The sequence below is a fragment of the Pogona vitticeps genome, chromosome 6, assembly GCF_051106095.1.
Source record: "Pogona vitticeps strain Pit_001003342236 chromosome 6, PviZW2.1, whole genome shotgun sequence".
Taxonomy (NCBI): Eukaryota; Metazoa; Chordata; class Lepidosauria; order Squamata; family Agamidae; genus Pogona; species Pogona vitticeps.
In genome coordinates this window covers 29,372,047-29,388,460 of record NC_135788.1, presented here as the reverse complement: position 1 = coordinate 29,388,460, position 16,414 = coordinate 29,372,047, and the positions used below count along the sequence as shown (strand labels likewise).

General features: G+C 44.3%; 1 protein-coding gene across 1 annotated transcript in view; it reads right to left on the bottom strand.

The window, feature by feature from the left end:
• Positions 1-8,319, bottom strand: part of SCIN (scinderin) — a 71,609-nt gene extending 63,290 nt beyond the window's left edge. Inside the window, exons 1-2 of the mRNA XM_073003246.2 lie at positions 8,003-8,319; positions 638-792 (exon numbers count right to left, since the gene is read on the bottom strand). Coding sequence (XP_072859347.2) covers positions 638-792; positions 8,003-8,204 — 357 coding nt within the window. The 5' untranslated portion in view covers positions 8,205-8,319. The remainder of the gene's footprint in view (positions 1-637; positions 793-8,002) is intronic.
• Between the last annotated feature and the right edge of the window lie 8,095 nt (positions 8,320-16,414).

The following is a 16,414-nucleotide window of genomic DNA, read 5'->3' as shown; positions in this document are numbered from 1 at the left end:
TTGTGATCCTCTGACTGATGGAATACAGTAGTATACATAGCTAGGGTTTGAAAAATTTTAGAATGTCTCACCAGTCAGTCAAAAATGTCACCAGTCAGCATGACCAGACTACAGCCTTGCAATTTATGTTAAAACTTATGTTTAAATTTAAACTTGGCACTTTCTACACAACAATGCGTACAAACCCAAAATAAATATACCCTCAGACTTGGGTTGCTTTATTACCTGCGTGCTTGTGGGGTCATAAAGCTTCTATTTTGAATGCTGCTCTTTTGAATGTCTCCAGCAAAAATAAAACTGAAAGCAAAAGCGCCCAGCCTCTTAAGGAGCCAGGTTGTTCTGCTGAAATTGGGAGCAAGGAATCTCCATATTCTCCAGAGTGGGACTACAGTGATGCCTCGCAAGACGAATGCCTCGCGCAATGAAAAACTCGCAAGACGAAAGCTGTTATATGAACAGTTCACATTGGGAGAGAGGCCAAATACTTGCTTCAATATGAAGTCTGACTTCTCCCCTTACAGCAACCTGCTTTTCTGTTTTCAAAATTTTCAAGAGAAACTGTATCATCATCAAACTATTCAGTTCAACTTAATCTTTATTTTATGGTCACAAACCCAACAAGTCAACTACTACATACCTTATATTTAATGCCATCTTTGAAGTACCCAACAAATTGCGTAGATTCGTATCCATGGATTTCTCGGTGCTGCACAGGTTTTCCTCCAAGATAATCATCCATCTGAACTGTAAAAATTGCAGCTGCGGTGCTTTCATCCTGGGAACACTCTTTTCCTAAAATACAAAGGAACAGTTCTATTTTCAGGAGTCGGGGGGAGAGATCAAATGAAAGACATCACTCCTTTATTCTATTTATTTATTAGTTCCATTTCTGTTACGGTTTTCTTCCAGTGACCTAAGGCTTGTAGAAATGGCTCTCTTCCTCCATACAACATTCCAGAGAGGGAAGTCGGACTGAAGACAGGCAAATTATTAAGCAAAGCAAAGCGTGCTGCTTATATACCGCCCCATAGCGCTTCAAGCACTCTCTGGGCGGTTTACAATTTAATTATGCACATTGGCTACACATTGCCCCCCCAGCGAGCTGGGTACTCATTTTACCGACCTCGGAAGGATAGAAGGCTGAGTCAACCTTGAGCCGGCTACCTGGGATTTGAACCCCAGGTCGTGAGCACAGTTTTAGCTGCAGTACAGCGGTTTAACCACTGCGCCACGAGGATTAACAACATAGTGAGCCCCACAATCTAGGTCAGTTTTATTTATTTATTTTATTATATTTTATCTTATTTTATTTATACCCCGCCCATTTAGACGTCTACTCTGGGTGGCTTACAATAAAAAACAGCATAAAAGCTATTAAAACAACAATTTAAACAACAATAATAATATCATTCAAGATGGGAAGATAAAGCGCAAATGAAAAAGTAAAGACAGAAAAATAAAAATAAAAAGTAAAAATCAAGTAGTGACAGGACGGAAGGCCTTCCTAAAGAGCCAGGTCTTGAGTTGGCTCTTAAAAACACCCAGTGAGGGACCCAGGTGAATCTCTGGTGGGAAACTGTTCCAGAGTCGAGGGGCCACTGCCGAGAAGGCCCGGTTTCTTGTTCTTTCTTTATGGGCCTCCCTTGGCGTTAGGCCCCTCAGCCATCTTTCCTGGCTATAATGAGTGATTCAAGTAGATCTAGGTGGGAGAAGGCGTTCCCCTGGGTATTGAGGTCCTAAACTGTTTAGGGCTTTATATGTCATCATTAGCACTTTGAAATCAATGTGGAAACAAACGAGCAGCCAATGCAAGGCAGCCAGTGTGGAACAAATGTTCTGTTGTTTTCTCATCCCACTAAAAAGTCTAGCCCCCGCATTCTGCACCATTTGAAGCTTCTGCATCAATCTCAAAGGTAGCCCCACAAAGATATGGCTCTCTTCCTCTGCATTGCAGTGGTCTAATCTCAAGATTACAAGTGCATGGACCAATGTGGTAAATGCCCCAACATCAAGACAGGGACACAGCTGGGCAATCTGCCACAGATGGAAGTAGGCGGAGTGGACCACTGACGCCACCTGGGTTTCCATGGTGAGCACTGGATCCAGATGGACCCCCAAGCTGCGAACTTCACTCTTCGCGGTGAGAGTCACCCCCCAAAAAAGAGAGGGAGTTTCCCAAACCACCAATGGAGGGCCCGCCCACCCTCAGAATGTCCGTCTTCTCCGGGTTCAGCCTCAGCCCATTCACCTGCATCCATTGCAGTACAGCCTCCAGACAGTGCTGAAGAGACAGAACGGCATCCACTGAGGTTGGTGAAAAGGTGATGTAAAGCTGAGTGTCATCAGTGTACTGATGGCACAAGGCCCCACAGCCCCTGATGACTCCACCCAGCAGCCTCATATAGATATTAAACAGCATTGGGGAAGATAATCAAGCCGTGCGGAACCCAACAATTGAGATTCCACAGGGCCGAAACACCCTCCCCAATCTGTACTCTCTGAGGGCGGTCCTCCAAGAAAGAACGGAGCCAGACAAGCACCAGTCCACCGATTCCCAACTCGGAGAGCCTCCCCAGGAGGATACCGTAGTCGACGGTATCGAAAGTGGCTGAGATATTGAGGAGGACCAACAAGGACTTTTTGCCCCCATCAGCCTCCCTCAACATGTCATCCAACAGTGCGACCAGTGCCGTTTCTGTACCATGGCGCGGCCTGAAGCCCAACTGGAATGGATCCAGGGCATTTTACGTTTAAGTTGGAGGAGGTAAATGTTTAACAGCTAAGTGGATATCATATTGCCATTTAAGTTTTGTAACTACAATAAAGGATACTTCCGGAAGAAGGGAATGGTATACCATTCCTAGGTACTTTATACCAGAAAACCCAGAATATATTTACATGCCAAGTAAGTAATTATATTTACTATATTATAACTACAGTAAAACCTTACCAGAAAAAAAATAGAAAGAGAAATCACATATATTGCTTTACTCCTGTCCTCTCTTGGTTCTGCCCTTTGGAGCACTTTCCTTCCCAAGAGGAAGAAAACAACTATACAGTACAGAATTTTTTTGGAGGGTAAAACACTTCCCAACCACTCCACCAACTCCATTCCCTTGCTTTTCCTCTCCCCTTCCCTTCTTTGCAGCCATCCATGCTGCTTCTCAAATCTTCTTTCAGTGTAGTAAGGTAAGCATAAACCAGTTTAAGTTCCAACTGATTTGTAATAATTAATATATGGTTTAAATTTAAATGAAATGCATATATGAACCATGGATTCATGAGACTCACTGTCAAGTCAGACTTTCATCACACCAGTCACTTGACTCAATTTTTTTTAATGACTTGGACTCAACTTACAACTTGGAACCCACCCTTCTTTTTTTTCATAGGGAAAAAAGTTGTCTTTAACAGAGATTCAGACTTGGACTCAGGACTTGGTATCAAAGACTCAGACTTGAGACTCAGACCCAGAGACTGCTCAACATCCCTGATATGAACCCTTCATACATGCTTGCTAATTCAGTTTACTTTTGCTTCTATTTATCTCTGGATCAGGCATCTCCAGAAGATCATTTGATGCTATCCCTACTATTCAGAAGTATTAGTAGTTGACAGTTCCAATGTAATCTTTAATCACAGCGCTCATTATCTTTTTCCACCACATGTAGCTAAAGTTGTCATCTTTGGTGCCCGTGTTTTGTAGTTCATGTGTGCTGAGTAAAAGCTGCATCCCTTCCTTCTAAAACAAATAAAGAAACTAATTCTGTACTGCAGAGAACTCTGCACAACCACAGCCAGAAAGTGAAGTTTCCCTGTCACTCGTGGTTATGCGTGTATGAATAGAAAACCAAGCAGAGCATACTTACGCAGCTCTGGGAACTCAGCTTGCAAGCCTCTGCGATGGATCAGATCGACAAATATTCAAAACTCATTAGGAAAAATGCCAGCTACGCAAACGTTGCCAAAAGCCTCGGGCACTCTCTGTACAAAAAGGAGTTCACCAAGTTTCACTTGCACCTTATTCACTGATGCATTCACCTGGGACTAAGACTCCTGTGAAATGAGCTGATCTAGAACAGTGATGAAAAATGCCTCATTCTCCAGCCCACATTTAACTAACTTATTTTTAATCCCAAAATCAACCTGGACAACAGAGGTGCATTTATGTTAGTGTGTGATATCTGTCCCTTCTGCCACGAGTACCCTTTTGCATCCTGCACAGAACAAGCGGGACAATTTCTGCACAAAAGAATGAATGGACATAAATCTGATATCAGTAACAGCAACACAGGGAGACCAGTTCCAGAAGACTTCAGCCTCCCACAACACTTTGTTATGGATCTCGAAGGGGCTATTTTGAAAGAAAAGGAATTACAAGAGCAGTATGGAGACAGAGACAGAAGAGACTGGCTACATAAACAAGTTCCACTGCATTTCCAAAGGCCTAAATAGAGATCAAGGCTTCCTAGCACACAATAGCTGAAATCTTGTTGTGCAGCTCAGCATGTGCAGTGGGCATGACACCATCATCAGTGGCAAATCAATTTGAGGACACATGTGATTCATACATAATGCGGCAAAGTTCAGTGCACCCTGAAATCACCAAAGGAAACCTTTAATCAGTAGTGATTTACCTCTGATGATGACATCATTGCTGTTGAGACATAAAACTGCACAACAGAATTTCAGCTTAAATATATTATTAACCAAGCTTTCTCTAGCATCTTTTTGGCATAAAATAGTTGTCTCTCTTAACAGACTCTGACCTCTGCCCCAGAAACAACTCTTAGCATGCTGGTGACAACCAAATTTATATAGTTTTCTACCTTAGAGTTTGACAGTCTCACTCCTGTGTTACACAAACCATTGCCCTTTTGCTATTAACTGTATCCTCACTTGATCTTGACTCTCAGCACCGCATCAATAAAAAGTACATTTATTTGCAATTCTTGTGTCTGAATAAGTAGATTTTGCTGTAGAAAAGTACACACTGAAATAAACCTGTTCATCTTTAAAGTGCCACAAATTTATTTTTGCCTTCTCTCTCTGTTCCCCCTATTTACCCCTTTAATTTTGCCAACTTGAAAAAAAGAGGGGGAAACCCTCCGTTGGTGCCAAGGTTTAACCCTCCCCCACCAGTTTTGATTATTCTGATTCAGAATGAGAGCATTAAAATGATAATGAACTTAAAACTGTACACCACGTGCCGCGTAGTTCAGCCTTTGGAGTGCAGCTACATGCTAAACATGAGTGAGACAGAACGAACATGATTGCTCCAAAACCCACACCCAGTTGAACAAACAGTCATAAGGAAATAGTGCCACTCGGCCGACTCACTGCCTTAGATCAGGGCACTGGCAATCAGCAGAGGACAGTGACCTGCTATACCCATGGGCTGTAATCGTTTTAACAGGTTGTGTATTTTACTTACAAACCATCTGAGGATATGGAGAAACTGTGCCATGTTCATACAGTATAGAATAGTGCAGCATAATATACCATAGAGTTACTCCAGTGTAGTGGATAGAGTATCAGAGTAAAGCTCAGGAGACCTGAGGACTGTTGTGAGGATAAGAAGTGCAAAAGTATTTTGAAGAAGGGGAGGATAAAAATTAAATTTAATATGTGGGCTATATCTCAATTAAGAGCTGACAGCCTTCCATTCTGTGTGGAAGCATGCCACCTGTCCCAGAAAGAAACCTTGTTCTTTCACTCTAGGTATGTGGAGACAAACCATATGGGGTGGGATCAGACGGGCATTTAACCCACTGTTTGGTCTGCTTTAAGGACAGGTTGGTTAACAATTCCATGACATAACTGCTGGAGTGAACCAGCCTGTTCCCAGAGCATTTCTACCTGCACCTTTCTGGATCCTTGTCAGACCCTTCTAGTTTTATTGGTGCAAGTTTTTTTTTTTTAATTTAAAAATTTTAAAATTTCCTCCTGGAAGTAGAAGGAGACGAGAGGAGCAACAAGGGGCATTTTTCTTTCTCTCTCTTTTTGACTTGTAAATGTATTTATTTATTTAGTAAATTTATAAACCAACCCATTAGTGCAATACACTATTCCTGGCACAGCAAATGCTATTAAGCTACTAATACACAACTAAGAGGTTAAAAACAATTAACAAATAAAACACATGGTGCCAATGGCAGGTTCTCAATGAGACAGCAGAACAGGGGGTATAAAATCAGGTAAGGTAAGTCTGGAAAGGTCTACCCCAAATCCACCACCACCCAGTACTCAACAGTGGATTCAGATGCTGACAGGTTCTCGACAAGACCTTTATGGCAAGCTCCTTGTTGTCCCCTCCTGACTCCTCCCACTTCCATGAGAAAGTTTTCAATGAAAAAAGTATAAGTGATGCAATGCATCTGTGCTGCCCTAAGAGAATCTAAAAATTTTCTTTTACTTCCTCTGCCCCTCCATGGAAGAGCAGAGGAAGTGTTTAATTTCCCAGTAACCTGAAGTTACTCTCTTCTTAAGTGTCTTCATGTCAGATATTTCCGGAGGAAGGAGTCAGACCAAATAGGGTCACTTGAGGTCCAGTATGCCATTTGGATGCGAGGACTGAACCACTACCCAGTCCCAAGCAATCTTATTTACCTCACATCAACCCACTCATCACCACCACCACCACCATCATCATCATCATCGTCACTTTATATAAACAAGCCCTACATTTGCTTACTGTTGCATTTTGTACATACAGTAATTAAATATATTTCTGTTTATGAATTAATACTTATATCTGCTTCTTTAAATACACCCCACAATCAACGGGGCAGAGTAATGATGCTTAATGGGTTCAAGTTCAAGACCAGCATAAATAGTACCTGCTTGATCCAGAATGGGTTAGCTACAGAAAATGTGAATCTGGTGTCACCTTGGAAAGGGACCATTTCTACTATGCCACAAGATTCTTTTTTGCATTTAATGTAATCTATCTTTCCATTTCATAATGCCTTGCCCTTAAAAGACTGGGTTTAGCGGCATGCAGTGGATGTCACAATATTTCTTTCTTCTTCTTCTTCTATGATTTGCAGGATGCCCTTCATGTGCTTGGGTCTTTACAGAGTGCCAGAGGGTGGGAACCTGCCCCAAACTGATCCCAGTCTAGATCAGCCTCCCCCAACCTGTCATTTCTCAGCTATGTAAGGCAACATCTCCCAGCATCTCTATCCAGAAGATACCAGATCGAGGAAGCCTGACCTTGCTTGTACGAGAAATACAGTATTCTTTTTGGCAGTCCACGGAAAACATCGCTTCTGTTTACAAAACAGAGGAGGCAATAAAGTTCTTGAGTAACTCTTTTTTCCTGTGATCAACACAGCCATGTACCTCTAGGCCAAACTAAAGGAAGAACAGATAGGTATCTCTCTGCCCCATCACTGCCTTTTTAAAGCCCACAATCGCCTCTCATCCCCAAGGGAGAAGACATGCAGGAACAGAAGTGCACCGGTGAGGCAATCCGGCCAAAACTTTTGGAAAGAGCAAAGTTAGACTGTTGCTCAACAGTGCAACATCATGAAAGGGAGCACATCCCTGAAGGAAGATTTACCCAAAGCCTCTCTCAAGATCGACGGATCTTTTTCCAGGGGTCGGCTGATCTCTCTCCAGAGCCTTTCGGGTAACCTTTCCTCATAAAGGTCACCTCCCTCACCTCCACTTTCCAACAAGGAAAGTGTCCAACTTATTCTTCGCGTGAAGGGCGCACAGCTGCTCCCTTCCCTCCCTTTCTACGCTGGACGTCGGGAGCAGAAGAGAAGCGCCCCTCTGGATCTCCTTCCTGGGTGGGAAGCCACCGATCGGGATCGTCCCCAATTCTACCGAGAAGCAAATCTCACAAGAGTTCAGGGGACGAGCACGGGATCGCAACCCACTCCATCTTTTTTACTCTCGAAGCTGGCGTCGCAACCCCAACCGACCGCTGCCACCAGCTCTCAACCCCCGCACGACCCTCCCGGCAGCTCGCTGGGGCTGCCCTGCCTCGACCTACCGAGCCAGTAGTGGAGGTTGTAGAAGACGGCGTTGCTCCGCTTGGAGGTGTGGAGCACCAGGTAGGCGTCGCCCACGTAGAAATTGCCGTGCAAAGGGTCGGGCACGGGCACCAGCTCCAGCTGTTCCACCCTCCAGATCTGGAGCCCGGCTTTCCGGCCCGCGTTGGCAAATTCTTTGTGGTAGAGTTCCGGCGGAGCCATCGCGCCCGGGTTGAGTTCGGGACGGGGGCGAAAAAAGCCCCTCCACCCAGTGACCGAAAGGGGGGGGGAAGAAAGGAGAGAGCGAAGCTTCGCCCGTCCTGCCGCTGCTGGAAAGCGCCCGGCGCCCCGTGCGGCTCCGCTGGTTTTGTGGCGCGCTCCGACAAGGGGGCGGGGCCTCGTGCTCGCCAAGGGGGCGGGGCTTTGACTCCACCCTTGGCTCTTTTCGCCTGCCAGACTTCGAGGCACACCTAAGGCGGGCGGGCGGGCGGGCGGGAAAGAGATGGGGCTTTGCGGCGCGCGGTTTGGCTGGACTCAGCCTGGTGTCGGTTCAAAAGGCTCCTTGTGTCGGCGAACAGGCGAGACTTTCTGGGGCCGCCCGCGAGCAGGAAACCTCCAGGCAGCAGAGGCGCGGCGGAGTTGGCCTCTCAATCCCCGCTTTGTCTTTCCGTGCTCGCCCCACCCTTTGGAGGCCATCCCTGAGCAGGGAAAGTTCCCGCCGACGCTTCTTCTGGGAATTAAAAAGAAAAAAAATCATGAGGCTGTGCTTTTTGCTGTTACAGTACTTGTTTTGTAACACCTTGCTAAACTGGCGCGTCAAGAGGGCTTCCCGCGTCCTCGACGGCTGTGGTGGTGTCCAGACGCGCACCTTTCCAGAGGAGGTTGACACTCATTGGACAGCTCCGTCTCGCGCTCCCCCTGCCCCGCCGCTGCCACGCGCCTGTAAATGAATCCGCGGGGGGGGGGGGGAGAGACACGGACTGACCAGAGATGTGGCCAGCTTAATTAGGCGGCGATACGTCGCAATGATATCGCAGTATGAAGAGACGCTGGGACTCTATGAAGAGATATCAGGGAAAACTGCAAAACCGTAGGAAAGCTGGAAGACTGAGGATGAGACGGATTAACTCAAGGAAGAAAGTTTTGAGTTTTAAAGACATGAGGGCTGTTAATGGCAGGATCTTTTGGAGGTCACTTTTTTATTTATAAGTGGCAGATCCATGGACTTTCACTGCAGATGGTGAGAGCAGCCACGAAATTAAAAGACACCTGCTTCTTGGGAGGAAAGCGATGACAAATCTAGACAGCATCTTAAAAAGCAGAGACATCACCTTGCCAACAAACGTCTGCATAGTCAAAGCTATGGTTTTTCCAGTAGCAATGTATGGAAGTGAGAGCTGGACCATAAAGAAGGCTGACTGCCAAAGAATTAATGCTTTTGAATTGTGGTGCTGTAGGAGACTCTTAAGAGTCCCCTGGACTGCATATCTTATCCATTTTGAAAGAAATCAACCCTGAGTGCACATTGGAAGGACAGATGCTGAAGCTGAAGCTCCAGTACTTTGGCCATCTCATAAGAAGACTCCCTGGAAAAGCCCCTAATGTTGGGAAAGTGTGAGAGCAAGAGGAGAAGGGGACGACAGAGGACGAGATGGTTGGGCAGTGCCATTGAAGCTACCAACAGCAAGTTGACCAAACTCCGGGAGGAAGTGGAACACAGGAGGGCCTGGCGTGCTGTCATCCATGTGGTCAAAATTTAATTTTAAAAAATGAAATAAAGGAATATGTTAATTAGCAGCTTTCTGCTTCTGCAGGCAACATCATTCCTTGCTTTGCCAGCAGAGCTCTGCAAGACAATACTGGCCAATAGGCTATATTGCAAGCTAGTTGCATACAAGCATCATGCAACTCTTTTAACCATGTAGTTAACTTACCTATTAGATTCCAGTGATCCATATGCTCACAACAGTATGGCCATACCAGTTGGCCTTCTACGTCATCTGTTGTTCCGTAGCAACAAATGGTATTTCTCATTCTCCCTTAAAAGACATCCATGACTTAAAAGTCATTACTGAATATTAGGTTTAATGAATGTTCACACTGATCTTAAGCTTTTAGTGCTGCATTTCAAACTAGAGATATGTTTAATCCTGCATTTTGAATGTAGGAATGGGGAAGAGTTCCATCTTCATCAGCTTGTTCTCCAGTCTGTATTTTTAAGTGCTTTATAATCTGAATGCAGACCTGCTTGTTTTATTTTTTTAATTCCCATTCCCCGGAGAAGCCACTGTGCTGCAGGGTCAGAAGACCTGCAGTACTAAGATTGAATCCAGGCGATGGAGTGAGCCCCCGTCGCTTGTCCCATCTTCCGCCAACCTAGCGGTTTGAAAGCATGCAAAATGCGAGTGGATAAATAGGTACCACCATGGTGGGAAGGTAACGGTGTTCCGTGTCTAGTTGTGCTGGCCACGTGACCATGGAAGATTGTCTTCAGGCAAACGCTAGCTCTGTGGGTTGGAAACAAGAGATGAGCACTGCCCCCTAGAGTTGGACATGACTGGACAAATTGTCAAGGGGAACCTTTACCTTTTTAAATTCCCATTATACGTTTCATTCTGCTGCAGTTTAATTATTTAATGTCCTTTCTTTCTATACTAGCAGTATCCAAGGAGCATGAGGAAGGATAGTGTCCTCATAAAGGAGATAAAGCAGGTTCGAGAATACAGTATTCAGATTCTGGAATACAGTCTAGGGGCTTTACAGGATTTGGTAGACAAGGCTTGGCTGTTGTGGTCAACAGACTGAGTGTTCAGGCAGGTCAGTCGGCAGTAAAATGGTACCTTTAGAATATACAGCTCTAGGCCTCCTGTGGAAACTGAGCATTAGTAGAGAAACAGGTAAGATGCTGGGGGACCTGGCCACGGAGGCTTCCTGTTGGAAATACAGCCCTTAGATACAAGGATGAAGTGTGTGCATAGTTCAAATGATCCAGCTTGATACACAAAACAATGAAACAGAAACAGATCAGTTTTTACTCACAGGCACCCTACCCCAGTGATCCAAGAAGGGCTTCCACAACCACCACCACAACATATCTCATGTTGTTACAAGATTTGAATTTGTGGGAAATGTCCCTTTTGTTCTACACATTAGAAACGCAGAGATCCACAGAGGAGAATAGCCTCAAGTTCCCCAAATAGTCCACCATTTTCTCATTAAATGGCACTTAAAGTCTCAATAATTCACTCTGAGACTTCTGTAGGAGAGAAAGATTAAAATGTTTCCTTGCAATTGTGAACAGATCAACAGCAAACAATTGTTTCCAACAGACTAAAGAGAGGGAAAGAAAACGACTCAGCAGAGAGGGAGGGTTCTCTTTGAATTCACAATGTACATACATTGTGAAATTGTGTTAGGCAGTGCGTGGATCCTTGTCCATCATTTATAAAAAAGAGAAAGGAGGGGGAAATGCATGTTCTACATACAATGGTGCCTTGAGTTATGAACATCCCAACATATGACCATTTCAAGTTACGACCAACTCCAGCTGCAAAATTTTGCTTCGACTTGCGGCCAGAGCTTCCAGTAACAAACAGAAAAAGGCAGGAAAAAAGGCAGGGAATTCAAACTGCTAACTGTTGGTCGGCAAAGAGGCTGCTTCTTTGTAGCTCTTTTGCCCCAGCAGTTAGAGGAGGGGTGTCCAACCTTTCACCTTCCCTGGGCCACATTAGAAGATGAAAATTTGGTTTGGGCCACACATAAATTTGGTTTGGGCTGCATGGGGGGGGCAGCCCTAGCCATCCTCAGCAGCCCCACTCCAAGCGCGCTTACCGGCAGCTGTGATCTCAGACAGCAGAGGCTGCCAGCTTCGACTCTGGTGGCTTTATGGGGCCAGGAGGGGTCCACCTATTGACGGGGATGGCGCAATGCAGTCACGCAGCCCCCTCCCCTCCCCTCTCCTCTCCTCCCCTCCTGCTCCTTCCTTCCTTCCCTCTCTCCCCCCCTCCACCATTGTGACGTGCCCCAGCCGCATGCCAGCCGCAAGTGCCGGCAGTGTAACTTGAAACTTTGGAATTTCTTTTAAAATAAAAAATTGCATTGGGCCGCATTATGAGCCGACCTGGGCCGCATGCGGCCCTTGGGCCGCAGGTTGGACAAGCCTGAGTTAGAGAGTGCGCAATCGGAGGAGGCTTCAGACTTCCTGGTAATGTGTTGCTTTCTACTTTCTGGGTGGGTTTTGCAGCGTCGTTTTGGGCTGAGTGGTGGGATTATGTTTCTGTGATGTGATTGGTCTTGCAGGGTTGGTTTGGTTTTTTGGTTGTTCCCCCCCCCCCCCCGCCAGTTTCCAGTGGGTCTTGCACTCTCTGTTTGCTTTTTTTTGTTTGCATTTCCGATGGGTCTTGCAGTGTTTGTTTGCTTTTTGTTTGTTTTTTTCCTTCAGCCGGAATGGATTAATCATGTTTCTGATGGGTCTTTGCAGGGTTTGTTTGCTTTTTGGTAATTTTTTCTTTTTGCATTTCCGATGGATCTTGCAGTGTTTGTTTGCTTTTTCCCCCCTTCAGCCGGAATGGATTAATCATGTTTCTGATGGGTCTTGCGGGTTTTTTTGTTTTGTTTTGTTTGGGGGGGGGGGGTTGGTGATTTTTTTCTTTGGCCGGAATGGATTAATTGCATTTCAGTGCATTCCTATGGGAAATGGTGCTTCGACCTACGACCATTTTGAGTTACAACCAGAGTTCCAGAACCAATTAAGTTTGTAAGTCGAGGCACCACTGTACTGTAATTTGCATGCAATGTTCACATTTGTTCCTACATAGAAGTGCTGCATGCAGAGTGAATTTGAAACATGAAAAGTGAACTCTAACGTGTTGGTGGCACAGTGTTTAAACTGCTGTACTGCAGCCAAAACTGCTCACGACCTGGGGTTCTATCCCAGGTAGCCGGCTCAAGGTTGACTCAGCCTTCTATCCTTCCGAGGTCGGAAAAATGAGTACCCAGCTCACTGGGGGGCAATGTGTAGCCTGCATAATTGAATTATAAACCGCCCAGAGAGTGCTTTTTGGTAGACTGTTTTCATTTTCACATAATAATACATGGCAACATAAACTTGAAGACAGCCCCCACAAGTCATATTTTCTAAATCCTTGAGATATAATTGATCCACATTGTCCTTACTGAAGTGAATGGAAGTTGCAGAAAATACCAGGAATTAAACAGCTTTGCTTTATCAGACATATCTGGTTTATAGTCCAAAAGTAAAGTGCAGAGCTTTCTCATCTTTCTCTTACATATTTTTTTTTTGCACCACCCAGTTTGCCTTTGACTGAATAAATGTGTGTAAAAGGTGTGCTTCCTCTTTATGTGCTATAAATAGATATGGTCAAGTTAATGTTTATTCACCTCCTCACTATTGCCTGATGAAAACTACAGAAGTATGTTTTCAGTCATGGTAGTAACTTTGAGAAGAATCTGAGCCGTAAAAACAAAGCACAAGCCTTGGTCTCTTCAATAAAACTTTGCATCTCTGTAGGAACATCCAAGAGAAGGATTTCTAAGTATACCTTTGTTAAACAATGGTTGAGACAATCAAATTGCTCACTCCTGAATGCATCCACTGGCTTCTGGTCAAGTTATGTTTTGATACAATGGTGTACTATTTTTAATTAGCTAAGCGGCCAGAAAGAAAACTGTGTTTAATATATTGCTAGCAGAAACTAGAATGGCTTGAAGTGGATAAATTTGAACTGTTCTAAACATATGCTCCTTCTTTGCTTTGCAAATTACTTTGCCTTAAGGATATTTTGTGAAATTAATGTGAAGAGTTTAGACAGACACACAGAGAGCTGATCTGCAATGCAGCCTCAACCCTTGGTATGAAACCAGCAGACAGTTATGGATTATTGCATTTCCACTGAACTGAACCAAGCTGTTTGTTAGAGTTAACCTCCACCCCCTTCATTTGTGTCCCCTCAACAGATAAGCCAGACGCAAGTTCTTGTTTCAAACCATCAACCTTAGTTTCATACTCCATAGATATTACCAGGAAACTACTTTTCTGATTTCTCTTCTTCCCCCAATGAAGGAGGGGAAGGGGTTCAACGTATGGTTCACTGGGGTGCCCAGCCTCCCCAATCCTGGGGTCTTTTCAGTCACACAGTTCAGCCATCCCAAACGGATCTCCTGGCTGTGGCAAGTACAATAGGTGCAACGATTTGTCAGCCCACCAGTCCCTTGCTTTTGTGGTCTTCTCTAGGGAGGCAATTCCCTACCTCCTCATTGGTGAAAGCTCTCATTGGGGTGAAAGCCCTTCCCTTCTATGTTCTCCCTTCACTGCCTCACTAGCTGTGCCCAACTCTTGTCTTCTCTTTCTGTTCTATTCCCGGCTCTCTTTCTCTCCAGTATGAAGGTTTCCTGGGTGGTGGTTGGCTATTTCCGTGTCTCTCTGCTCCTCCCTAGGCACCATCAACCATTCCCAGTTATGTGTCCAGGGATTCTCTAACCATAGCCATTCCCACCCCTCTGGCAGCACCTTGTTCTCTTTCTTCATTTCCACCATACCAGCCTCCACCTCACTGCTTCTCATACTCTCCTCCCCATATTGTCCGTGGTCCTCCTTATTTATATCCTCTGTTTCCCTTTCCAATCCCTTCTTCCTTCTACTTCTCCCACTTTTTTCCCTGTCCTCTTCTCTTCAGTTTCTCTTTTTCTTCGGTCACATCTTTCCACTTCGTAGTCATGAATTCCCTCCACCTTTCCAGGGCATTGGGAACAGCACTAGGGCAGAGCCTAGCACTCTCTTGCCCCCTTTCTCACACTGTTATAGACTGCAAAGTTTTGCAAGTGAAAAACCACGTTCAAATTCCATTACACTCAATGCTAGGTGTTTCCATTAATTTGGATAGGACATGGGTTCACACCATCAAACAAATTACGTCAGATGTGAGAGGAACATTTTGATTTTCAAACAAAGGCAAGGGTGGGTGACACAATTATTAGACCACTAAAATATTACAAACAGAAGCTAGTTTTTCACCTGTACAGATCCTCATCACGATGGACATCGGAGATCTGTTTGCATGGTGCAGCACGCACACACAAAAGCTCACAAACATGGCCAAATGTGCAGGCCAGGTTCCTTTGTTAAAAGTTTCAAAATGGGGGTTGTAGACTCAAGTTAAAGGTGTAGTGTCAGATATTTTGTGGTTTGTCATTTTGTGGGGATTATTTTTGTCTCTCCATATTGTGCTAGAAAAAAAGCTGCTAATCATTCAGCATGTTGCCCTCTACTGCCCTATGCTGTATCAGTGGTTCCCAAGAATCACACAGCTTTTCTTCTTTTTTCAAAGTGACTTTAAAGAGACAAGAACTCTTCCGGTTTTCTCCTAGGAATGTCTGAGGAATGTAATGTTTCCTTCCTTGCTCAACACACTACGAGTACTGGAAGCAACTTCAGAAGCATCTGTTGCATAATAGGAAGTGGTCAAAATGAAATGGCGTACAACCTTTCCAGTCTGATCCATTTTGCATCAAAGCTATTTAGAAGATCCCTGCTTCCAAACTGATTAGTGCAGAAGAATTTGCACATTTTTAAAATGCTCAGTAAAGGTTCTACATGACAAACATCTTTCTCATGGATCCACAATAAGAACTATGTTATGAATAAACTCAGGGAATTCTGGACTCAGAGCCCAACAGCAGTTGCTGATACAGCTTTTCATATGGGTGAGTGCTTTCACAGCATTCAATCTTCTTTTCCAGGGAAATCGCTTTCAGCTTCATCAGTGAGTGCCTTCTATTCATGAAGCTGCGATAATTTTTCACTGCTCTGGTGAAATTTCTATGTACAAATACTATGGTTTGAATATGCACAGAACAAGCACATTAACTATTTCAAACTCTCCCTCTTTTTTCTAGATGGACACATCATATAATGTATGGCATGAGGAAATCAACATCCCAACTTAGAAAGATATATGGCATAAAAAAAACAGGCTCTTCATAAGCAACACAACTTCATTGAGATGCTCCTACTTTAAAGTGATTGTCTCCATGCTTTTCAAAAAGCTATTAACGAGAATTGTGATCACATTGTTTAGAAGCCTACGGTGAGATTATTTTATGAATTTGGATTGCAAATCTACTTTCACTTGTTTCCTGTCTGTTCCTCTGATTCAGCACACTGCCTGCTTTTGTTTGCTTGTCTGCTTGTTTTGCTTTATTTAAATTCTGCTTCCATTCGTTCTGGTATCATTAAGCACCTCATTCAGGATCTTCCAGATTTTTTTTCCACATATAGTAAATGTACAGTTATTATTTCTGCACAGAGTCCAGTTTTTTATCTTTTAAAACAGTGCTTCCTTTCTAACGAAATCCCACTCTTCCAGGATTCAAAGTACATGCATATTTTTGGGACACACTGCAATACTTTGACA